Here is a 25,172-nt window from a genome sequence, read left to right as displayed (position 1 = left end):
CCGGGGCTTTGGAGCGGTGAGACCGGCCCCCCCCGGGACACCCCCGAGGCGCCCGGGCCCCGCGCGGTGCAGCCCCCGCCGCTCCCGGGGCAGTCCCGCTCCCCGCCGGCGCCGGGCGGGACCTCTGGTCCCTGCGGGATGCGCGGCAGCGCCGAGCGACAGCGTCCGGCCGAGTGCCGGCGGCCCGGGCCGAGCCGTACCGAGCCGAACCGAGCCCCGTCGAGCCGAGCCGTACCGAGCCGTGCCGTGCCGAACGGAGCCGCGCCGAGCCAAGCCGTGTTGAGCCGTGCCGAACCGAGCCGTATCGTGCCGAGCAGAGCCGTACCGTTGCCGAACCGTGCCGCCCCGAGCAATTTCGGTCCCTGCCGCCCTGCTCCGCCCCGGCCCGCCCCGCGCCGTGCCCGTGTCCGGGGCCGCCCGCGCCGCCCCGGCCCGCGCCGAGTGGCCCCGGCCCCCCGGCCGGTACGGCCAGGACGGGGCCCGCGCCCCCGATCCGCTGCCCCGGGATGGGGCCGGTCCGACCGCGGCCCCCGCCCCGGCTGGGCTCCGCTCCAGGGCCGGCCCCGGCCCCCCGGGACGGAGCCTCGGGGGCTGACCGGCCGCTCGGGGGACGCGAGGGGGCTGCCAGCAGCGTCCCCCCCCGGGCTCTTGGCAACCCCAGCCCCCTCCTCACCCCGAGGCAGGGTCACCCGGCTCTGGAGGGCAAGGGAAGGAAACATCCAGCAACGGTGTGCCCCTGGCAGCCCTTTTCCAGAGGCTGGAGTGGGATGGCTGGGCAGATGCTCCCTCTTGGCCATCCTGCCTGTCTGGGGCGGGCTGCGGCCCCCCAGACCCACAGGGGAGGCCCAGGCCAAGGCATCCCATCCCACAGGAAAGCCGCATGGCACAGGGCTGAGGCTGCAAGTGCACACTGCCAGCGGCCGGAGCTCCTTCCCAGGGAGTGGAGCTGGTGCCCGGTTGGGGCTGCGGTTCTATGGGGAGCTGCTTTGTTTGAGGACCGACTGTAACAACGGCCAGTGAGGTGGAGAGAGGGCATGAGGATGCGAAAAGGACCTGCTGGCACCCCAACATTTTCCCCCGAGGCAAGCCATGGTGGGAGCCCAGCAAACACTTTATTGCCAAGAACAGGATCCTCTCAGCCCCCAGGCACAAAGATGGAGGCTGCCTCACCATGTCCCACACCAGATTGGTCCATACAGACAAGCAGGTCCTCGGAGCCAAGAGCCAGCCTGGCACCAGTTGCCCATCCTTGGGTCACCCAGGGGATGGAGAGAGCCAGGCAGCCCAGCCTATGTGACAGGGACATTCCTGTAGTACTAAGGCACCATGCTGTGCTCCAGGACCACCACCCCAAACCCTGCCCATGGGCTCCAACAGGCCTGGGGGGCTGCAGACAGCCTGGCTCCCCAGCAAAGGCGGAGGATGCCCAGCAGGCAGGAACAGTCAGGGTGGCACAGAGGGGCCCTGGTGCTCAAATCTCCTGAGATGGCAGAAATAGCTCTCTGCTACTGAAGGACCCTCGCAGCCCTGCACACATCCCAGTGGCATCCTGCTCGCCCCCATGCCGTGTCTCTTCTCTCATGTACCTGACCTGCTCACGGTGCCCCTCTGCTCCCGCTCCCTCAGGCCAGTGCTGTGTGGGACAGGGGGTCAGCCTGTCCTGGGGGATCAGCCTGTCCCGGGGCACTGTCTCCCCTTGCCCCCATCAGAGGAGACGTCCCAGGAGCTGAGTGCCGGGAGAGCTGCCCCAGGCCACCGGCAGGGCGACGAAGCCCAGCTTGCTGTAGAAGCTCAGCTGCTGCCGATCAGCATCACGGACCTGGCAAAACACTCCTCGCGACCCTGGAAGGGAGGTGAGAGGTCAGGGCACTGGGACCCCAGCTCTGGGACCCCCTCCACAAGGAGGTTGGCCTTTCCACTGCCTCTTTGGCACTGGCTGCCCCTGTGATGCCCTGAGACACAGATCCACATGTCCCCCAGTGCAAGGGGAGGGGATGGTGCCTGGGAGCTGGGGCCAGACTGCACCAGAGTGGAGATGGGGAGCCCTGTGCTGAGAGAGATGGAGTGCAGGTGGGGCCAGCTCCTAACCCTGTGGTGGGCAAGGGAGCAGTTGGGAAGGGGTTGTGCTGGAACAAGGGGGTCCCAGTCCCCCCAGCACGGGGAGGTCACGCTCACCGTTGGCCCTGAGTGCACTCAGCAGGCAGAGGGCCAGGCTGCGGCTGGCCCCCACGTCCAGCACACGGGGGGCCGTGCCCAGCTGCACAAGGGAGGGGAAGCGCCGCAGCACAGGCGGGGGCACAGCCCGTGGCTCTGCATGGAAGAAGAGCACTGCTTCCTCCAGGGCATCCTGTGGGAGACAAGCACAAGTGAGAGAAACCCCTCCACCGCCCCCATCCCCACTCCCCTCTGCGCCAGGTGTCCCCTCACCTGTCCCAGAGCTGGGCCACCCGTGCCCAGGTCTGGGGGGTACTTGTGCCGTATGGCTGGCAGCCAGCTGCTGTCTTGCTGCTGCAGGAAGCCTTCAGCATGGAGTGCTCCAGCTGCATAGCCACACGGACCACCCTCGTCCTCCAGCACAAAGGTGTACTCGGGGCTCAGGCTGAGGAAGGGGCCCAGCAGCCTGGCAGCCAGAGCAGGAGCACAGCTGAGCTGTGCCTGGAGCCCAGACTGCCCCACAGCAACCTCAGAGCAGCCTCCTCCTTCCTGCCCCATCAGGACAGCACCCAGTGCCCACTGACAACCCCTTCGAGATCCCCAGCAGAAGCCCTCAGCCAAGGGGATCCGCTACAGTCTCCTGCATCCAGGCTGGACAGTGGGTCTGCCCCCACTGTGGCTGCCATGACCCTGCTGGACATCAGCATGGGGATGTCCCTCCCTGTCCCTCCCACAGGGTGAGGCCACTGACAGCCCAGGGGCAGAGCTGGTCCCTGCAGGGATGCCAGGAGAGGCCATCGCCTCATCCCCTGGCCCTGCATCCCTCAGCACGTGGCCAGGCTCAGCACAGCCTGGTCAGAGGGAGCCCCAGAGGGGCCACATCTCACCTGTCACCGAGGAGATCTGGGTGGGCCATGAGGATCTCTGCCACTTTGGGATCACAGTCCAAACTCTCCCGGCACATACGGTAAAGCTCTCCCTGGAAGACCGAGACCCACCTCAGTCCTGGCTGTGCCTGCCCTGCCGCACTGCCAGCTGCTCCCAACACAGGTCTGGCCAGAGCGTGGCACACCAGCAGCTGCCAAAGGGGCTGCAGAGAGGGACCATGACCAGGGCTGTGACCTCCAGGCGAGGGTAGGGGATACAGGGCAGGGTACTGCTTCAGCCACCCAAGGGCACTGGCGTCTGCTAGCCTCAGGCTCAGGGCCACAGCACAGCCACCCTTCAGACCAGAGACTGCCATTCTGGTCAGGCGTTCAGAGAACACCCATTGCAGAGATGGCCCCAGGCCAGAGCAACTCAGAGCAGCCAAAATGGCCCCAAAACCAACACTGGAACTCAAAGTCTCCAAAGAGCCTGTGCACAGCAGAACATGCCCAAATGTCCTGTCTTGGTCACGGCTGAGTTTGCTGCTGCTCCCAGTGAAAAGGACATTCAGATAAAAGCCTTGATCCTGAGAGGGAGGCTGCCCTGATCACACAACGACTGGGGCAGGACTGTGCCCTGTTGTGCCCCGTTCCCAGAAGAGACTGATGTGCTCAGCTGGATTTCCCTCTCAGAATTTCACTGGACACAAACATTCGTGTTGTTAAGGTTCAGCCTGAGCAGATGAAACCTGACAATAGGCAACTGCAAACAAGTCCCCACAACGGGAACTGCTGGCAGAACAGTCTGGGGTTACAATCTGCTCTCCTGTGCTTGCAGCTCCTCCTCTGCTACCCAGCAGCGCCACAGCGGCACATGGCTGGGTGCCGTGTTTAGCGGGGAGCTGCACTCGTGTTCATGCTGGCTGGATTTGAGGCATTAGCCTTTCCTTGGGCTGGGAGAGAAGCAGGGTGAGGGTGGGGTGCTCGCTGCAGGCTGTGGTACATGGGGAACCTGGAGCTCTGCTGAATTTGGTGACACTTTAACTTGTGTCCCCCCACAACCAGAATCTCCCTTTCCCTCCCCATCCCATCAAGCTATTGGGCTGTCAGAGAAGAAGGTCATGACTGACAGTGGCTGCTGCTCTCCAGCAGGGAATCAGCCCATAAACTGGATGACTATTTGAAGAAGGGACTCATTTGGACATGAACCCCAACAGGCTCAGGCAGTGCCCAGAGCTGCAGACCAGTGACGGCTCCAGGAGGTCACCATCCAGACTTGACCTGTTCTGGGTATTTCCTGGCATCTGCTCACAGCCACTGCTGGAGATCAGCACTGGGGCTGCTCTGGAGATCACCCACAACCTGGTAACCCTGACCTAGTGCTGGTTAAACTGTGGCTGTGCCTGCTGCTCACTGGTAGGCAGGGCTCCTTTTCCTGCTCTGCCTAGGCCCTTGTCACAGGGAGGCAGCTTTGCCAAGGCCACAGCTCCTCTTCTCCAGCCCAGGGTCTGACACACTGCTGATCATGGCCCCAGGGAGCTGCCACAAGCCAGTTGGCTCTGAGCAGAGCTGGACCCGAGGTCCCTCCCCACCTGTGCCACCCTGCACTGAAGGTCAGCAGAGACGAGCCTGTAGCTCATCAGCACACGTGCAGCACAGGCCATGCAAAGGTGAGCTCTGGCAGGACACCCCTGCAGGCCATGGCTCCCACCTTGTCCAAGGGCAGCAGCGGGCGCAGGAGGTACGTCTGGCTGGATGGGAAGAGAGGTGGTGGGTGGTAGAAGAGGTCACAGCTGTTCCCCACAGGCAGCAGTGCCTGGAAGATACACAGTCCATCAGGTTTTCCTGGCTCCAAGGTCTCTCTGAGGCTCCCTGAACCCCAGGAACCACAGATGCCCAAGGTAGCTCTTGCCTTCCCAAGCTTGCAGCAACCCAAAGCAGGGTTGGGATACTGGCTTCCCAGTGGCTCATTCAGCCCCCCAGAGAGAGGCACACTCTCACCTGCAGCTCTCCAAAGAGGCCCCCACGACGTGCCCAAGGCTCAGCATCCCTCCCCAGCAAGATCGGGGCAGTGATACTCTGGCACCCTGGGAACAGCAGGACACAGACACAAGTGAGGTGAACAAAAACCTGCTAGGCAGGGGGAGATCAGCCGCTGTCACACAGCAGCACCATGATCCCCACAGTCACAGCTCCAAAGACCTGCTCTCCAGCTGTGCAGCCATGCCCAGGCAGGGACTTCAGATGGGCTCAGGCAGCCCCCTCCATTTCTTGGGGCAGCCACACACCCTCCATAGCAGGGCTTGAACTGGGGGGATGGAAAAGGACTGGTCTCACCTCCACAAAAGTGTAAGGTAAGGATACAACTCCTGGTTCAGCTGGGAAGCTGCAGCCTAGCACAGAGTGCTGTGCTCCTACCCAGCCAGCTCTGCAGGGATGGTGGGAACATGCCCTGCACAGCTGCTTCCCCATGGAAAGGGCTCAAGGCAACAAGGCCCCCTCTGACACTGAACTTGGAGGCCTGCTCAGGTTATCACCCGGTAACAGCTCTTGGTTCGTAAGAAGTCACAAGGCCCACAGACCAACCAAGGAACCCTAAACCAAGGGAACATGGGCTTCCAAAGTGATGTACAGGCATTCAAAAAACAGCCTCACCTCTCTCACCCAGGGCATTTCTGCTCCCAGTGGCCCATAGATCCCTTTTCCCAGACAGGCTAAGGGATCCCTGGGTTAAAAAGACTGAGGAACCATACCCAAGAAATGGGCATTCCTTCTAGGCTGTGAGAGATGGTGAAGAGCTGCTCCAGTGACTGCCCTGTCCCCAGCAGCAGTGCCTCATCCTGCCCCAGTGTGTCAGGGCATGCAGGGGTGCCAAGCCTTCCCATGGCCATCCCTGCTCCACCTGGCACGCAGAGCATGGGGAAGGGGAGGCTGATGGTGAGTGCTGTGGGACTGGAGGTGATGGAGGGCAGCAGCCAGGCCCCCCATCCATGTGGGTGACTCAGGGTAGAACCCCTACTTACAGCCAAAGCAGTTTCCCCAGGTACTCTTGGGGCCAGGGTCGCAGAGGAGGTGACCATCTGCAAAGGAGGAGAGATGGTGAGCACAGAACAAGGGGCAGCGGTGGAGAAGGTTCAAGGGGAGAGACCCTGGCACCCCCAGCTGAATACAGGGACCCCAGACTCTGGGGTGGTCCTAGACACCTTCACCTCCTTAGCAGGGGAATAGTGGATCACCAGAGAACAAGCTTCAGATGCCCAGGGTGTGCCCCAGAGCCCCTGCACTCCAACGCGGCTGCGTTTGGCCAGGGTGCAGATACACGGCATGGGGGCTGGCAGGGGCTGGCAGCCACGTACCCAGCCAGAGGACAAAGGCACTGGCGGCCAGCAGCATGTTGCGGATGTCCCAGAGGTAGGGGTGGAGGTCGTAGAGCAGTGCCCGGCTGGCGGCGCTGGCGAAGCGGCTGTGCAGGCGACACGTCTCCGCGCAGAGCAGCTGGAAGGACTGGGCTCGGCCCCGCCACCGCGCGCCCTGGGGACGGACCGGGCGTCAGCCAGCTGTGACAGGCACCTTCCTGCAGCTGCGCCCGGACCAGTCTTACCCCGCAGGCATCAGGCGCCGTGGCCGGGACCCCCACGCTGAGGCTGTTTGCCCGGAGCCACCGAAAGTGCTCCAGGAGCTCCTGTGCCAGTGACCCATGATGGTAGGGCAGGTAGAAGAGCTCCACCAGCATCCGCACCTCCTCCAGAGTCAGCGGTGCTGTAGGGCTGGACCCGGCCTCCTCTGGGGTCAGCAGTGCTGCAGGGTTGGACCTGGACTCCTCTGGGATCGTCAGTGCCGTAGGGATAGACCCAGCCTCCTCTGGGGTCACCAGTGCCATGGGGCTGGTCCTGGCCTCCTCTGAGGTCATCTGTGATGTGGGGCTGGTCCTGGCCTCCTTGGGGATCAGTGGTACCATGGGGCCAGACCCAGTCTCTGGGGTTACTGCTGCTGTGGGGCTGGATGTAACCTCCTCTGGCGTCACTGGTGCCAAGGGGCCAGAGCTAGCAGTGATCTCATCAGTCAGCAGGGCTGGAGTGCCAGGGCTGGCACCAGTCCCTTCAGTCAGCAGGGCTGGGGGGCCAGGGCTGGCACCAGCCCCAGTCCCTGGGGCCGTCTGGAGCATGTCAGCCCTGATGGCCTCAGGCTGGGTGCTGCTGGGGGACTGGGCGGGGCTACCACTCCCTGTCCTGGCATCACTGGTGGGCAAAGGAAGGTTCTGACTGGTGTTGGCCTCACTGCTGGAACTCATGGTGTGGCCTGGGCTGAGAAGGGTCTTGGTAGCCATTGGGGTTCCTGCAGACTGGGCACTCTCAGCCACACTGGGCAAAGAAGAGGAGGGCTCACAGCATTCCTTGCTCCCCGTGGCAAGCTGGTCCCCATCCCCTGTGGGGCTCTGCTGACTGCCATTGGGTGTCCTGCTTCCACTGCCCTTCTCAGGCTCTGAGGTCACCTTCCTGCATCCCTCCCCTGGTGCCACACCACAGGGCTCAGGGCCGTGCTGGTCTACCCCACTGGGAACGGAGTCGTGCTGCTCGGGGTCGGGCACAACCTCTTGTCCTCCTGCTGTGCCAGACTGCAGCCTTGATCTTCCCTTGAGGCCGACACTGGGGTGTCCTGGGGCCCATCCTCCTGGCAGAAAGGAGCAAGGGAGAAGCCCCTCTGGTACCTGCATGGAAACTGCTGCCCATGGGGCAAAACAACCTGGGGATGGTTGTGCTGGGGAGCTCCATTCCTGAGATGGCAGGAACCAGGATGTTGCCAGGCCCTGGGCTCAAGTGTAGGCCTCTGGGGCTGGTGAGGCTCAGGCATTGCACAGGCAAACACTGCAGAACACCAAGCGTGCTCCTGGCTGAACCCCCTCTTTCAGAGCTGTGTCCTGGCCCAGGCTCCCACGCTGCCAGCCAAGGACACTCCCTGTAGGATGTGGCCAGGGCAGGAGCACCCACAGGGCAGCACAGTGGGATGGACACCCACCCCTGCCTGCCACAGCAGCACAGGCCCTGCTGCCACACCAGCCTGAGAGACCCATCCAAACGGACAGGGTTCCCTCATCCCCACCCGCTGAGTTCCTGGCAGAGCCAGCCCAGCGCTCCGGGGCTGTGAGGGAGTGCAAGTCCATCATCTACCTGGCTCCAAGGCCTGCTGGTTTATCTCAGCAACCCAGTCACGCAGCGCGAGCTCCAAGGCTTCCTGCGGGCTGTAGCTCCCCTCCCGTGGGCCTCGGCTGTCCCCCAGAGCTGCCACCATCTCTGTTCCTAGGGAACCGCAGCTCATCAGCCTGGGCAGCCCCACTCCTTGTTTGATGGAGCTATCCCAAGCCACGCTGTGGGCCCCCAGGATGAACCCCATGCCCAGGGTCATCAGGCAATGCCCAGCCAGGTGAGACACCTCACCCAGGCTGCCATGCAGGAAAGGGCCTGGCAAAAACCAGCAGCAATTGTCAGGCACAGAACTGCCGGGGCACTGGGGCCACATACCTGCACGATCAGGGTTGGCACAACTTCCCAGCTCGCTCTGAAACCAGGTGCCCAGCGTGTGTATGGGGATGAAGTTGGCCTGGAGCTCGCAGTTGGGGTTGAGAAGCAGTCCGTGGAGCCTGGGCATGAGACCAGGAGCACGTCCCATGTAGGGGCCCAGGAAGACACGTCTGCAGTCATAGTCATTGGCGTAGAGGTTGTCCCAGATGACGGGGCGGCGCCGTAGGACACCCTCCACCTCCTCCAGCAGAGGAGCTGAGAGCTCCTGTGACACCACCTTTGGGCCTGGAGCATCAGGGCATGGACACACATGGAGCACACAGGCACTGTGGTCCATCCCAGACACACAGCAGGGACACAGACACATCTGGGTGCAAAGCACAGATGTGAGGGTTGAGTCACCCCACCTACACTCCCAAGCCAGGACAGGAGACCCCTGTCCTGACCTTCTGCCTGGCTGGGGCTGCACACCCCGATCTGAGGCACCACAGTGGGGCTGCTTGCTGGTGGCTCTCCCAGGACAGAGCTCGTGGCCATGGGGTTTGCAGACACTGCACAGGGGCCACATGCCCACAGAGCTGGTCCCGGCGCTCACCTGTCCAGATGACACTGATCCCAGGGAGCAGCTCCTGGCCGATGGTCTGCAGGTAGCAGGACTGGCTGGGGCTGGGAGAGCAGAGCGAGCTGCAGTATTCTGGGGAGAGAGCACAGGGCATCCCCTGAGGGACGGGGCACTGGGAGAGGAGAGGCTGCCAGGATCATGGACAGAGGCTGAGCAGGAGTAGGATGCAGGGAACACAGAAAGCATGGCTGCAGGCCCTCTGCAGCCTGGTCCTGTCCTAGTCCCGAGATCACCAGAGCTCTCCTGGGAGAATGAGGAGGCCAGGGAGAGCTGTGTGGGCTGCCAGGGCACTCAGCTCTCAGCAGAGACATGGACTGGCTGCAGCCAGCCCAAGGGCCCCCCAGTCTGAGGGAGCTCCCTGGGGTAGGAGCCTGGGGTCACAGGGCTGCAGGCAGTACCTGTAGGGCAGAAGAGGAAGACAGGGGGTTGGCCCAGCTCCTGGTACACCTCGTTGGCCACAGAGGCATGAGCCTGTGCCAGGGAGGGGAAGACGTCTCTGTCAGCTTGGCACATGCAGGGGTCGATGTCATCAAAGAGCAGCGCGAAGGAGCAGCACCCCATGGCAGCCACCTGTGGGCACAGACATGGGCTGCTGGGATCCCTGGGAGAGAGGAGGTGGCGAGCCCAGAGGAGCCAGGGAGCGGCAGACAGGCATGGCACAGTGCAGGGCAGTTGCTGGGCTGTGCCATGGGAGAAGCAGCTGCCCACGGAGCAAACCCACCATGCCAGCAGCTCTTTACCCTCCCTGGGGACCTGGGGCTCAATTCCAACCTGCACCAACCCCAGTGGTGCCTAGCAAGTGCTGGGGCTTGGCTGGTCCTTGTCCTGCCCTCAGTCAGACATCCATGGAACCCTCAGTTCTCTGTCACCACGATAGGGACAGCACATAGGCCATTAGGCACCCCACAGAGCTGCTCCCTGATGCGCAGCAGCAGGAGTGGTTTACAGCCCACACCACCCCTTGGGGTGGGCACAAGACCCACAGGAGAGGTTTACAGCCCCAGAGCAGCCCTTGGGGTGGGCACAGGGCCCATATAAGCACGTGTGCCCCTCACCTGGGAGCAGTGGGAGGAAGGAATGGCCCACGGTACCTGCCTAAGTTTTTGCTGCAGCAGGAGCCGATCCCCAGCACTGGAAAACACCATGTCCTGGCCAGCAGAAATGGCAAAAACAAACTCCACACCCTGCTTTCGGGCAGCTTCGATGAGAGACCGCATGCAGACTGGGGACAGAGCAGAGGGAGTCTGTGAGTGCTGGGAGGCAAAGGAGGGAGGGGACCATGGGATGGAGTGGAAAAACGAATGGAGGGAGAGGGAACAGCAGCAGTCTGAAAGGAAGGAGATGAGGGCATTGGGAGGGGAGAGGCTCAGGGGAGACCATTTCCAGTTCCTTGGGGAACAGAGGACTTTCAACAAGGGTTACAGGCCTCAGTATATTCAAGTATATTGCCAGAGACCCACATGGGGAGCTCCCCATGCTAGGGAGGCTCCTAGGCAATTCCACATGACTGGCACAGTCTAGAGGTCTCCTTGCACCAGTTAAGGTCCAGGGGCCTCCCTGCAATAGGCAGGGTTGTGGCAGGGTGAAAGTGGCAGCCAGCCTGGTCCTGGCTGGGACACAGACTGTGGTTCACCCTCAGGGTCCCAGGATGCCTGCAGCCCCCCCGTGGGGCCCAGCAGAGCTGCTACCTGCCTCATGCTCCGTGTAGGGCTCTCGCCAGAGCAGCCGGTGCTTCAGCTCATCCTTGGGCGCGTACATGTAGCAGTTCAGCCCCCGGCGTTTCAGCCTGCACAGCAAGAACAAGGGGTCACCCAGGCTCCACATGGGCTCTTTGCACCTGGGCAGGTGCCAGCCACGGCACCATGAGCTGCTCGGCACACAGCACCCACTCCTTCCCAGGGCTGCACCGTGTCCCAAAGCTGCCAGATCTGCCAGGTCTGCTCTCACTGGCCCTGCAGCCTGTGGAGCCGCAGCTCTGCCCTGGCACAGGGAGCCCTGCCACAGCCACATGGAGACATAAATCTCATCCAGCACTCCCAGTGCTGATCCCTCCGATTTATGCTCATTCCACTGATGGTCTGTGCATTGGCACCAGCTGCTCAGAGAGGAGCTGGACAAATCAACTCCATCCCGAGGCGATTCTCAGCCAGTGACAGATCCTGCCCATGTCCTTCCATCACAGGGACACAGGGTGACACACAGATATGCATGGGGACTCACAGGGGCACAGAAAGGCCACCCACACCAGGCAGGGATGGCAACCTCAGGATATAGCACAGGGTGGTGGGGACAATGGCCCTGGGCAGGGCAGGCTGGCTGCAGGGAGGGTGGCAGTGGTGCATTGTCCCACGTCCAGTGCAGCCACCGGGGCATACCAGGCTGCACTGGGCTGTGCAGAGTCCCAGCACCATCTGCTGGCACAAGGCAGCCCCACGTCTGTCCATCCACCCTCACCGCTCCTGCCTCCATCTCGGCACTCTGCCACGGGCTCCCTTCAGAAAAGAAAATTCAGGGTACTTGCCATTGAAAGAGAAGTTTCCTCTGTTCCATAGACCACGGTCTCCCATAGAAACCTGTAAAAGGTGGGGGGAAAAGGCAAAATGCAGTTGTTGGTAGGTGCCTTAAAACAGTCTCTCTCTGTGCTATCTCTGAGTGGCTCTTGAAGCCAAAGATCTGCCAGTTGTTCACTTCTGGGTAATTCAGGTATCTGCTATTCTCCTATTGCCTTGCTGGGCACTGGTATTGGAGCAAGTGGATTAATGTCTGAGCTTCCATCCTTCCCAGAAAGGAGCAGCTGGGAAGAATTTCACAAAGTAGGACTTAACCTGGGAGGGGAAATGTGCACAGTAAAAGCCAAGCCTAAAGGAGGCATTGGGAACTAGCCACGTTATAAGGCCCTTTAGAATGATTTTGGGGTGCACTGAAGCACAGAGCCAGCGAGCATCCATCCTATAGTTTTCTGCCTGGGAATTGTCTTCTTTACAGAGACCAGGTCTGTGTCTCTGCACCTCTCTGTGTATAGTGTCAGGCAGAGCATCACCACTCCCATATGGACTATAAAAGCTGGGTTTTGTGTATTTAATTGCTGCACAAAAATTGCACTGACGCAGCTCTCCCTTACCCCGCAAACACATCCCTGCATCAAGCAGGGCAGGACTGTGAGGCAGCACCCCTGTCCCATGGCAGGCTGTTCAGATCAGGAGCACACAACCACCTATGGGAATGCCCACAGGTGCTGGGGCTGTGACTCCACAGAATGCTTCACAGACACCTAGTCTGTCCCCCACTGGAAAACACAGCCCCCAAAGCTTGCAAAGGGAAAACCCAGAGAGGGAAAGCATAGCAGGGAACAACCTTCCCAGCTCTCTGCTAGCAAAGACACCCATCAGTGAGCACCAAGGCTGGCCTCAAGGACACTGCCCTTCTGGAAGGCTCACAGGAACAAAACTGAATGCAGGAAATACAGACCTGGAGTCAGCAAATTCCCAAGTGTTTCTCAACATTTCCCCTTCTGCTGCTTGCAGACTTTGGGTGGTTGTTGGGCACCAGTGTCTGACACAAGCTTGAGGCTGCAGCAGCACAGCAGCTGACAGTGTTCTGTAGCCTGGAGGGCAGGAACCAGCCTGTGACTGGGTATAACGAGGAGGACACTGACAGACATGCAGCACCCATTCCCCTGATGGGACTACTCTGCACTGGGAGGTGCAGAGTTGTCTACAAAGGCAGTGAGAAAGAACATCCAGTGGAACGCAAGCGCTTTCACTTGGGGACAGCTGGAGAACAGGCAGGTCAATGGATTTGGAGAGATGCAGATTTGACAGCTTCCCAAAGCAGAGGTTAAGGGGAACCTCTAAGTGTTCCAGCGCAGACCTGAGATTTAGCAAGAGAATCTTCAGTCACTTCAAGTCTCTGCAAGTCAGCTGCAATGTGAAGTCTCATGGAAAATCCATTATGTCTTGGACAGTGATGGCAATTAGCCATCAAGACAGCTTCCTGGTTTCAGATGGGCTCTTCATCCTGAGCAACTTCTGAGTCACTCACTGCACCTCACAGCAGCCAAGGCCAATGGGAGCAGACGGCATTCACCAAACTGGGCAGTGCACAAGGACAGAGAGCAGTGATTCTGTTCGGCTCAGAAAAAGGACAAGCTCTCAGCGTCTGGCATAAGGCCAACATTGCCCAGAAAAGCACCTGTGTTTCCCCAAAACACCCGAGTGCCCCGGAGCTCATCTGGCTGGGAGGGGGCCCTGATGCCCAGCTCCCCTTGGCGGGAGCCCACCCCGCAGCCCCCAACACAAGCCTTGGGCAATGGCGGGTTGCACCACAGGACTCACTGCACTTATCTTCCCTGCAGACAGATGATCTGCCTGCTGAACATCTACATGGTTACTCCATCTACTTTGAAATAATATACACTCACTTTACTAGCCATCTGTGCAGGGGCCAAATCTGTGGCCACTTGAGGATCCCAGTAAACATTTCACCCAAAAAAGTTATTTCCGTGATAAATAATTTGCTATTTCTATTTCCCAGTCAGGTCCCAGGAATCCCTACATGGCACCTGCCTGCAAGTGCCTCACTCACATGTTGCTGTGAACTGATGGGGCCAGTCAAGTTTGACATTCAGTCCTGCACACGCCCCAACAAGAGTGACCTCATGGAGTGGCTCTGCCACCAGTGTTGCTTTCCCGTGTCCCCTTCACCAGGCCAGCTTTCCTATATTAGTGATTCTTGTCTGACTCATGTAAACTTCCCCACCCCTGCACTTCCTACTTATTTTGTGTTTAATTGCATGGTGCTTCTGTTTCCTTCCAGGTGAGGCAGTGGGCAGTGGGCTCAGCAGGGTACTGTGCTGCCAGGATAAAGGGTGATGCTTTTGCCCAGCTCCAGAGTTGCTGTGTGGCAGAAACAGGAGTTGGGGATGTTGGCAGGGAGCAGGACAAGGTTGAGTCCCACAGAACTGCCATGAAAGAGCAGTTCTGGGCGCAGCCCCACCACTGTTGCCCTGTGGGCAGGGGGCCACACCGGAAAGCTGCCCGAGCCCAGGGCAGATAAGAACCCCTTGCAGAGAACTGGAGACCGAGCAGCAGGTCCCCGTGCCCCTCTGGGGGAGTCGGCTCTGCTGGGGTGGCTGTGGGGCTCAGTGGTGCTCTGGGGATCCTTGGGAGCATCACGGGGGTGCTGGTCCCGACTCCCTGGCAGAGATGGGGTGCTGTGCAGGGGCCCGGCTCCCACCTCCCACATAGCCGGGGACCCAGGCGCGGATCCCGGAGGCCGTTCCCGGCCCCGGTTCACTCTGGGTGGACCGGGCCAGCCCCTGCAATGCCCGGGCGGGGCGGCACCGGCCCCAGCCGCGGCCCCGGAGGGACCTACCTTCCACCACGCCGCAGAGGAAGCGCGGCCGCCCCGCCATCCCCGCGCAGGAGCGGCCCTGCCAGCGCGGAGGCAGGCGCAGGGTGCGCGGGGGGATGGATTGATGCTCGAAGGGATGGAGGAAGACGCGGACGAATGAGCGGAGGGATGGAGGAATGCGTGGAGAGATGAACGGAGGGATGGAGGAATGCGCGGGGTGACAGAGGGACTCGCGAAGGGATGGAGAGAACCTTGAAGAGACAGAGGAATGAGCGGAGAGATGGACAAGTGCGCGGAGGGATGAAGTGTTGGAGGGTGGGATGGAGGGTGTGCGGAGGGGCTCGAGCAGGGACGGCTCCAGCGCCCGCCCCCCTCCCGCGGAGACGCGGCCGCCGCAGCGCAAGGGGCGGCCCCGCGGGTGGGGCCGCGGCGGGGCCGGGGCGCGGGGCGGAGCGGGGCGGCCTCGGGGCCCGTGCGGAGCCCCCGGGAGGCGATGCTGGAGCCGCAGGGCCGGAGCCTCCCGGGCCAGAACCCCCCCAGGGGCACCGGGGCCCGGGGTGGTGTCATGCCAGCCCTGGCTCCCCCTGCAGCCCCCGCTGCGGGCCTTCTGCCTGTGCAGCCCGAGGGCTCTGCCTTCTCCTGCCGCTGCAGCTTCGCGAGACTTCACAGTCCCAGAGCTGTTCCCGAGGGGTCGGGTGTCGTTATGGGTTCACCGCTGAGCCGGCACCTGCCCTGCCTGCACCCTCATGCCTGGTCCAGGGTGCGATGCCTCTCCAGGCTTGCCAGGTCCATGCCATCAGGTCTGTCCATGTGCCCTGCAGGTGACTCACCTGCCTGCCTATGTCAGGCTGCTGTTTGCCTTGTGCCACCCTGCTCTGAGCTGCTGACACATCTGGCTCGTGATTCTCTCCATCCCACAGGTTCTGGTTTGCAGAAGTGCTGCCACGTCATTAGTTCCCTGTCCTGCAGCTGCACATCATGGGGACCTGCCTACACATGGGCCTGTGTGTTTGACATCACCGAATCATTTTGCTCTTTTTCTGACCTCTTTTCCTGTTTGTCTTTCTCACTGCAAGGTGGATCAGAGCTCTGCAGCATCCCTGCAGCCTCCCCCAGCCAAACGTGCCATAACCCAAGAGTCGAGTTGTCCTGGCTCCAGCCAAGGCAGGTTTAATTTTTCAGCAGCCAGGAGGGGAACGGCAGGACCCCGAGGTTATTCGATACCGCCTCGCCACATGCACAGCGGGTACAGGGGTGGGGTGGGGTTTTTCCTGGTTTTGCCAGGGTGTGCAGTTGGGTGGCACCTGGGTTCCGAGTGGGGAGCAATTGCGTGTGAATCCTTTGCCTGTGTTGTATGCTCTGTTACTGGTATTGTTACTGTTTTCTTATCTCATTGCTGTTTCTAGTAAATTGTTCTTATCTCAACCCGTGACCTTTAGCTTTTTGTGCCTCCAACACTCCTTTCCATCCCACCTCAGGGGGAGGGTGGGGCAGTGAGTGACCAGTTCATGGTCTGGAGTTTTTCAGTGGAAACACTAAGTTGGAGAATGCCATTCCTAAACAGGACAGGAGTACACAACTTTGTTACCATGCAAGTGTGAGGGATGGAGCCAGGAGGGTGCAGAGGGGCACTCCTGTAGCAAGGCACTGCCAAGTTCCCTCCCAGCAGCTGTCCCCACCTGCGGCCATTTCATCTAAGCCAGAGGCATGGGCTTGCACAGGAGAAGTGGGCATCAGAGGCCTAGAAAATCCAGATCAGTGGCTTCTGCCTCTTGCCTTTGCAGGTTAATGTCATGCCAGGAAGCCAAGTCATGGTGTCTGGGCCATCAAAGCTGACTGACCAGCAGTAACCTGACAGGGTCACAGTGCCATCAGAGTGCCACAGGGCCATCAGAGTGCACTGTGAACCAGCAAGGTCTGCCCAAAGCACAGCAGGACAGCACGAAGGAGGTTGTGCAAAGCAAGGAGAGCCTAGAGCACTGAAAGCCTGAGCCCCTGGACTGGGGGCTCATAACCAGAGACACACAGGGATAAAAACCATTGCTGGGTGTAGGACAGGCAGCGGTGCTGTGGAAAAGCAGCTCGGCACTGCCAGGGTGGGTCATCCATGCCCGGGGAGTTGCTGCAGGGGCGTGCTGGACACAGGCCATGCTGCTTCTTGCTCTTTGCCTCACAGTCAGCACCTATCCCACCTCCTGCTGGGAATGCTGGACTCAAGCCTAGCCCTGCAGAAGGCTGTTGGGGCAGACTGGAGTGGCTAGCCATGGCAGGGACAGCACTGGAAGCAGCCTAGTGCCCCTGGAGTGGCCTCGGTGCCCAGGGACATGGCATGATTGGAGGTAGAGAGATGTGGATGACATTACCCCATCCACAGATGGTCACAGAAGGAAGTCGGGCAGTGCTGTGCATACACAGGGGTGTTTGCTATGATTTCTTCCTTTCTCTGCTCTCTCTGGGAGCACCTGGCTATTTGTTCCATGGTTTTCTTGGACTGTGAAGTTGAGCTAAGTGGCCTCTACTTATCCACTTCCTTTTTTCTTGTATCAAAGACGTCATTCCTTTTTCCTGTCCTCTGAAACCTCTTCCATCCTCTACCTGCTCTCCATATTGCCCTCACTTATCCTCAGTCCATCCAATCACGTTTTCCCGTCCCCAGTGCGAGCACACGCCTCTGTCACACGCGAGAGCCTCTCTCACATGCTCAGGGCAGGCCCAGGGCAGGAGTCCCGGAGCACCCGGGTGCTGTCACCTTCTGCCGTCCCTCCCGCTGTCGGTAGGGCTCATGCGCGCACACGCACTCCCATCTTCACGCGCACAGACAGACACACGGACAGACAAACAGGCGCGCCCCGGCCCCGCCCCCGGCCCCGCCCCCGGCCCCTCCTGGCCCCGCCCCGGCCCCGCCCCGGTCTGGGCGCGGAAGCGCGGGGATGGAGCCGCCGGCCATGGAGGGGCCGCTGCTGGTGCAGCACAGCCACAAGTTCGGCGCCAAGGTGGGTCCGGAGCTCCCCCTCTCCCTCTCCCCCTCCTCCCTGCCCTCGGGCCGGCCGGGCGCCCCCGGGGCCGCTCCCGGTGAGCTGCCGGCCCGGCCGAGCGGCCCCGCGGAGCCGCGCCCGGCCCGGTGTGACCCCGCTCCCCGCAGCGCTGGAAGCGCGGCTGGTCCGCGCTGTACCCCGCCAGCCAGCACGGCGTCGCCCGCCTCGAGGTGTTCGACTGCAAGGAGCCGGCGGCGGCCGGGCGGGCGGGCACCCGGCGGCTCGCCCGCACCGTCGTGCGCCTGAGCGACTGCACCAGCGTGGCCGCGGTGGGCGAGGGCGGCCCCCGCGCCGGCACCGCCGCCTTCCGCCTGGAGACCCGCGACCGGACCTTCCTCTTCGCGGCCGAGAAGCAGCAGAGCGAGGAGTGGGTGGCGAAGCTGTGCCAGATCGCCTTCGCGGTGAGCGCGGTGCGGGCGGGGGCTGTCCGGGGAGGAGGGAGCTGCAGGCGGCCCGCGCCGGAGGGGACGGGACGGGACACGAGCAGCAGAGTGTGTGCGGTGGAGCGATCCCTTCCCACCCAGCAGGAGGCCCTGGCGGCACAGGAAAGGAGACCCTGAGGCAGAGCCAGTGGTCCCAGATTTAGAGCACCCGGCCCTGGGACTCTGGTCCCCTCTTGTTGGCTCCTGCTGTGCCAGCAGTCAGCTGGGTTGCCGGATTCCTCAGCATGTTGTCCGTAATTCGTGGTTGTAGCTCCAAATTTCAAGTTGGGCTCTTCTTCCCTCATACAGAGCCCATCCTTGCCCCTCCACAGACCTGGTGGGGGGCCAGGTGATGGCCGAGGAGCGTTTCTTGTAGCACAACCACCCCTGCCTTTCCTGATGCAGCAGCAGCGGAAGCAGAGCCCTGAGAGTGTTGCAGTGCCTGGCTCCAGGGCCTGCCTGGCTTCGGGACCCAGCTGGTTCCTGGGATCCTCAGGGCCAGTGCACCCCCTCGCCCAGCCTTGTGGCTCACTCCTGTCTGTGCTGGGCCTCCTGCACAGCCCTCCAGCCCCCAGTCTGCTGCAGCCCCTGGAGCCGTGGGCAGCCAGTGTGACCCACAAAGGCTGTTTGGGCAGCGGGTGCCCTGTGAGCGTGGTCGTCTGGATCCATGCCTGCCTGACCCATGGTCTTTGCTCTCCCTCCTGGGAGGTGTTTGCAGAGCCCTGAGTTGGGCTCCAGCTGATACCAGGATGGTAGTGCTGGGCAGGTTTGCCTGGCAGGACGACTGGCTGCACAGCTGGTGATCCCGGGATCTCCCCACAAGGACCCAGGTGTTTGCTGAGTGTTATTTCCCTTTGTCCCTCTTGCATCTCCCTGCAGTCTGCTGCCAGGCCAAGTGTGTCTGTGCACCAGGTTCTGGGCTGACCAGGCCAAGAGGCACTGGTGTAGTGCTGGAAATGACTCTCTCTGGTGTAGTTGGGTTTGCAGCCTTTGCCCTGGAAGTGGCTTGTGGGGCTGAGCTGGGGACACAGCACACACCCTTGGAGTGGGGCAGGGTAGTGGCCAGGCTGGGGAGCACCTGCTTGGAGCAGGGATGTGCTTGTGCCGTTCCTCACATGGGAGCCTTCGTTTGTATGCCTGAGGTCCAGAAGCAAGCTGACAGTTTAGGAAGTGGTGAGCAGAAGGCCACAAGGCTGGCATATGTTCTAGAAAGGCCTGACCTGGAGCAGGAGGCACAAGAGCTGCACGTGGCCTCTCTGCACAGAGCTGGAGATGCTCAGCTGTGATTTCTGGTCATCTGCATGGAGAATGTGATTTTGTGTCATGTTGCTGCCCAGAAGGTAAGCAGCATCCAGTAGCTTGGGAACTGGGTCCAGAGATCATTTGGAGTTCAAATCAGATTTTTTTTCCTTTTGAAGATGAGGAAAAGTGCAGTCAAATGGAGCCCTAAAGGGCTCTAGCAGGTCAGGTGGCCCTTGACTTCCCAGTCTCAGGCTGGAGTCCTGCTGCACTGGATGCTTTAGCTGAGCAGGAGCTGCTGGTGTCTGCTCAAAGGACATGAGGTTTTAACAGTCCCCTTTCTATTTAGGAGCCAAACATGAGGGCTGGAAGGCCCTTTTTGGACCTTGTCTCTTGTTGAGAAGCTCGTGTGTGTGGGTTTTAAACTGAAACTCTGGGAGCTTGCCTTCTGCAAGATGTACCCTCTGCTGCAGCCCCCTCCCACGTGGCCCTGAGGAACAGCTCAGTAGCACTGAGGGTTTGTGTTCCCCCAGGCCCTTTGGGGGCCTTGCTGCTGGGACATGGTCGCTGACAGTGTGTGTGTTGCACTTTCAGTTCTGCATGTGCTAAAATAGAAGTGTTTGCTTCCTCTCTGGGCCCCCCCCTCTGCCTGTGCAGGGCAGGACACAGACCCTTGTGCTACTGGGTCATCAGCCCCCACCCCACCCCTCCCTGTGACTGGTGTGGTGCTTTGGGGGCAGCTCTGTGGGTAATACTGCTGGGAGGAGCTTCTGTCCTTCATCCTGTCAACCCAGAGCCCAGCTGGGGCCAGGGTCCTGCTTGAGGAAGCCCTCTCTGTGCTACCTGGCCCTGTTTGTCCATGTTCATGTTGGCTCAGGGGGCCCTGGGGTCTGTCGCCGGCTCTGGACAGGCTGGGTATAGGTGAAGGAGAGCCAGGATGTGTGCAGCTGGGGAGGGCAGTGGGGCTCAGGCCTCGAAGGGCTGCAGGTAGTGGCTGCCAAGGGGCCCAGAGGCTGATGTGGGAAGAGGAGGCTGGGGCTGATCTGCTCTCCTTTGTCAGGGAAGCGGCTCCAGCGATGCTGGCATGGTGGCACAGCATGGCAGAGAGGGCAGCGAGGAGGTGCCGGCCCTGGAGATGGCCGTGAACTCCATCTACTACTCAAGAGACGAAGGTGGGACCTGCCACTGCCCTGACCTTGGGCCACCTTCTGCGGGGCCTGACCTGCTGCTGCCCTGCTGCTGGGGCTGTGGGGGGCACTGCCTGGGGCTGGGGCCGTGTCTCCCCCTGCCCTGCCCTGACAGCCCTGTCCCCGCAGTGAACGCCTTCTGGGTGACAGTGCAGCGGACCGAGGCTGCGGAGCGGTGTGAGCTGCGCGGCACCTACGTGCTCAAGGCTGAGCGTGACAGCCTCGTCCTGAAGGACCCACGGACAAACGAGATCCTCTACGTCTGGCCCTACCGGCTGCTCCGGAGATACGGCCGGGACAAGGTGAGGAGCAGGAGGCCCCGTGTGCCACGTGCCTGACCTGCTCCCTGGCGGGGAAGCTCTTGCTCGCTCCTAGTGGGTGAGGAGCTGATGTGCCCGACTGGCCTCTAGCAGCCACACAGCCAGCCCTGCTGAATGCCAGAACTGCTGCAGCCCCGGTGACCACAGCAGGGTCACCCGGGACATCTGTCACCCTGACCGTCCTCAGCTCCCTCCTGTGTCACCACACTGGAGCATGGGCTGGCAGTGTGGGCAGGCATCCCTCTGCATGGCTGTGCAGAGCCCCTTTCTGTGGTCATTGCCCCACTCCCACTGGGGCCATTGCAGCCTCTGCCGCACATCCCTGCCACTGGCTTGCTCCCTTTCTCCATCCCAGCACTCCCCAGCCTGTGCTGTGGGCAGGCACATCTCTCTGTGTTGCTCACAAGCTCTCCCTAGCCTCTGGGGACCTTGGCTCCTGGCAGTCTTGGCTCTGCCCTGGGTTCAGTCCCTCCCTCCCAAAGGATGGTGGCCAGAGCAGAGGGGCTCTTTGAGACACCACTTGCTCTGGCTTTGTTCAGTGTGTGGGGAGAACTGGTCTTAGCTAAGCTGACCCCTGGAGGTCTGTCCCCTCTCTGGAGTCCTGCAGCAGTGAGTCCCCACTCTGCCTGGCTGCTACCGAGTGCGAGAGGTCCCTGTCGTGCTGGGCGGGGAGGAAGTGGTGTCCCTAGGGCTGTTTATAGCAGTGATGGTGTTGGCTGCACTCTGCTGATGGTGCTCTCCGTGGCACGTTCCCAAAACAGAGGTGGAAACTGAGCTGCCTTTGGGGAGCCACCTGGCTCATCCACAGGGTCTGTGCCGGGGCAGGAGGAGAGTTGCAGGGTGTGGGGAGCAGGCAGCTGGACCCACAGGTCCCTGAGCAGAGAGGGGCTGACTGCGCTTGTGTTTGGCAGCGCTGATCCACGAAAGGAAGTCTGGCCCCAGAGGCTTCTGTAGCAACCCCAGGGACTGCTGCTGCCTGTGAGAGCACCAGGGAGGCAGAAAATCTCCCCTGGTTCAGGGACTGAGGCTCAGGAAGGGTATGGGCATCTGCTGGTGGGAACTTGTGTACCAGAGTGTTTTCAGGCCTGAGCAAGACTTCTCTTTAAAGTACTTTATACCATTAACAGAGCAATGCTGGTAGCTAAATGCTTTGCTTACTCTTGGTAGTCGAGCTGTTGCTTCTGGGCTTTCTCCTGTGGAAAGCCCTGTTTTTCCTCTTCTATCTCTTACTTCCAGATCACTCCCTTCTGTCTGATGCTGACTTACCCAAGGTGCCCACAGTAGTTTTCCCTTGCTGAACTGTCACTCATCTGCTCACCCTAGTCCCTTCTCAGTATTATTTCCTAGAGTATCTGGTGCCAGTGGTTGATGCTGCTGGCATTGCTCAGGTAAGGCAGCAGGTCTCCAGCAGGACCTGCAGCTCTGCCTCTGGGGCACTTGCAGTGATGTCCCCTGAGGTGTGCATCCCTGCCCAGCTGCTGGTCACAGTGGGCCCCCAGGGTGGCCCTTGCTGTGGGACTGGAAGGAACAGGATGTTCACTGCAGTCTCTTGCAGGATGTGCAGGATTGGTGCCACAGCCACAGGCTCTTCAGCAGGAAACGCAGCCTGCACGATGCACTGGGTTGGCAGCTGCTGATCAGGATGTGACCCTTCCTCTTCCCCCCCAGGTGATGTTCTCCTTTGAAGCTGGCAGGCGCTGTGACTCAGGACCTGGAAATTTCACCTTTGAGACCACGCAGGGCAACGAGATCTTCCGCCTTGTGGAAGCCTCCATTCAGGAGCAGAAAGCACAAGTGGAGGAGAACCGGCAAAGCTGCGACTCTCTGGATGCAGACAGCCCCAGCGTGGTGCAGATCCGCCAGGCCCTGGCTGACTCCCTGAGCCTGGAGCTGCCCGCCGAGGGGAGCGATACCCCGGCACCCAAAGCGGGGATGGCGCCCAGGGCCAGTGCAGTGGCAGAGGAGAGAGACGCCACGTCTCTGCTGAAGACCCGGATTCTGCCAGAGCTGCCTGTGCCACAGAGCAAGCCCGCAGCCCCCAGCACACCCCCGCGCTCCCCTCTGCCGAAGGTGCTCCGTACCGTGCTGCCAGCCGAGGACCCGTCCAGCGTGTACTCGGAGCCCCTGGACTCAGTGAAGGGCCTCCGGCCCTGGCCGGACCCGCTGTACTCGGACCCTGTGGACAGCAAGCCCACGAGCGGGGCCAAGGCACCCGGCGGGGCCTCGGATGAGACGAAGCTTCGGCTGCTGGTGCCACTGTACTCGGGCGCCTACAAGCAGGTCCGTGCTGAGGGTCGCAGCCAGGCACCGCCAGCGCCCGGGCAGAAGGAGCACATCTACGATGAGCCCGAGGGTCGTGCTCCCCGCTCGCTGCCCCCCCCCGCCTGCATCTATGACGAGGCGCGGCCCACGGGCGAGGCCTGGCGCACCCAGGGCCACGACGGCAAAGGTGGCTACGAGTACCCCTACAACCCCAGCACTGATGACTACTCGGTACCTGCCTTCCAGGCCAAGGCCAAGGGCCCCAGGCCAGTCCCTGCCCCCAAGCCCCAGGCACCCTTTATCTCCAAAGGTGTGGAGAGGATCGAGGACCCCGGGAGGTGGTGGGGAAGCGCTGCTGCTGAGAAGGAGGTCACCAAACCCAGCCTCAACAGCAGCAACAACAACAATGTGGAGGTGCTGTACAGCCAGGTGGTGAAGCCCCAGCACCTGCAGAAGAAGGAGCAGTCTGTGGATGAGTGCAGCTTGTCGCCTGTCTATGAGGACTTAGGAGAGATATAGGGTGCTGCTGCTCTGTATCTGCCTGGATGGGACTTGGTGTCCCAGTGCCAGCTGTGCTCCTCCATGGGTCTGGGGTGGGGCTTAGGGGTGGGGACTGTTTGGGCTCAGGCAGAGCCCCTCTTGCTCACCAGCGCTGAGAGGCTGCCTTTCCCTGGAGTGAAACAGCAAGAGCAAGAGAGCTGTGGCTGGCACAGGTGCCAGGGTGCTTCTACTGCTCTGGAGCTGGCTCTGCTGCTGCCTCCTGATCGCAGGAAGCCTGGCTGTGTTGTCCTGTAGCTGTTGCTCTGGCTCTGCTTTGGCTTCCCCTCTGACCAGGCTGCAGGGCTCGGATGCCCATTGTGGTGCGTGGAAGACTGCTTGCCATCAGTCTTCAAAAGTATTTTTATATGAAATTATTTTAATATTAAAGTCTGTATGTCTCAGAATGACACGTTTGCCTGTCTGAGCTGTCAGGATGGACGGGGAGATGCTGGTCCTGCTGCGGAGCAGCTGAGCACTGTTCATATGGTCACACATTGGTGTCTGTGCCAGAGTTACTGAGCTAAGGGGAAACAACAGTGAAAAGTGCATGCCAGATTCAGCTGTGGCTGGGATGCCCTGGTGCCAGGGGATTAAGGGATGTGAGAGTCAGGCTCATAGATATCTTTATGTGCTGATCAGGGTATGGATGTGATGGCCTCCATGCATAAGGCTGGGCAGGGACAGGCTCCAGCTCTGCTGCAGCTCAGTGGCTGTTGATTAGTCACAGGATCTCTTCTTCCCCAGCTTGATCCCACTGCTGATCTCCCACTGCTCTTGAAAGGCCTGGGATAGCCCAGTCTGGATCCCATTGACTTAAATGGCAAAATCTGCGATCCCTGCTCTGTGGTCTGAGGCTGATTGCAGTGTGGCCAGCCTTGGGCAGAAACCTATGCAGAGGAAAAACAGGTTTTTGGTACTGGTAATGGTTTTGAGAGATTTCATGTCCTTCTGTGTAGGGTCAGATGGCTGCACCCATGTCTGGATGGGGCTGCTGGTGACTTCTGCAGGTTTAGCAGCCTGTCGATACTGACGGCAGCATGGCAGGCAGGCAGGCGACAGCACTCTGCTGTACCTGTGCAGAGGGCTAAGCATGACTCCTGCAGCCTTACCTCAGACCCAGGGAGCCAAAAACTGCTGGGGAAGTCTGGAGGATCAGGTTCAGGTCCTCAGGCTGGTGAGATGGTGACAAGGTGGTAAGCTCTGACTGGCCATTTGTCTAATGCCCAAGTTGCAGGGGGAACCCTCAGCCCTGTCACAATACAGCTCAGCTGTAGCCAGGACCAATTTGTGGCTGTTCTGGGCTGGGTTGTCTTCTCCATTGGGGTTTTGCTGCATGAAAAGGGAAAGAAGTCTAAGGGGTTTTGGGAATCTGAGGGAGGCTGAGGCAGTTCCTGCTGGGATGAGGGGCAGGAGAAGAGGGTGTTAGCTGCTGGGTGGTCCCTTGCTTGTGTTCCTGTCCATGGTGGTTCCATGTCCATATCCCAAGAGCAGTTCTGCTCCAGAGATGAGCTCTGGGCATTGCTAAGGTGGCCCAGGCCACCTGGCCATAATCTTTGCTCATGACTCCAGTGAGAGGCTCCGTAACTTAAACAATGACGAGCAGTCTCCCTGGGGTTCTCCCTTCATATACAGCCTTGGGTATTCGTTCATCTCC

General features: G+C 60.9%; 2 protein-coding genes across 2 annotated transcripts; one reads left to right on the top strand and one right to left on the bottom strand.

Annotated features, from left to right (window-relative positions):
• Nucleotides 1-1,116: 1,116 nt before the first annotated feature.
• Nucleotides 1,117-14,846, bottom strand: LOC108509551 (protein O-GlcNAcase-like). Its single transcript, XM_017839044.1, has 17 exons — nt 14,535-14,846; nt 11,683-11,734; nt 10,850-10,947; nt 10,253-10,383; nt 9,560-9,731; nt 9,135-9,233; nt 8,540-8,824; nt 8,189-8,317; nt 6,622-7,691; nt 6,377-6,551; nt 6,044-6,100; nt 5,022-5,107; nt 4,732-4,836; nt 3,042-3,133; nt 2,428-2,620; nt 2,176-2,347; nt 1,117-1,842 (listed from the first exon to the last, which is right to left on the bottom strand). The coding sequence occupies exons 1-17, from the start codon at nt 14,572-14,574 to the stop codon at nt 1,706-1,708; spliced, it is 3,093 nt and encodes a 1,030-aa protein (XP_017694533.1). The 5' UTR covers nt 14,575-14,846; the 3' UTR covers nt 1,117-1,705.
• A 2,570-nt stretch (nt 14,847-17,416) lies between these two features.
• On the top strand, nt 17,417-23,925 carry DOK1 (docking protein 1). The gene is made up of 5 exons (XM_017839065.1): nt 17,417-17,506; nt 17,656-17,949; nt 20,270-20,381; nt 20,526-20,698; nt 22,385-23,925. The coding sequence occupies exons 1-5, from the start codon at nt 17,444-17,446 to the stop codon at nt 23,495-23,497; spliced, it is 1,755 nt and encodes a 584-aa protein (XP_017694554.1). The 5' UTR covers nt 17,417-17,443; the 3' UTR covers nt 23,498-23,925.
• The last annotated feature ends 1,247 nt before the right edge of the window (nt 23,926-25,172 follow it).

The sequence above is a fragment of the Lepidothrix coronata genome, unplaced genomic scaffold (assembly GCF_001604755.1).
Source record: "Lepidothrix coronata isolate B3197 unplaced genomic scaffold, Lepidothrix_coronata-1.0 Scaffold372, whole genome shotgun sequence".
Lineage (NCBI taxonomy): Eukaryota > Metazoa > Chordata > Aves > Passeriformes > Pipridae > Lepidothrix > Lepidothrix coronata.
Note: the sequence above shows the minus strand (reverse complement) of the source record. Positions and strands in the feature narration are given on the sequence as shown.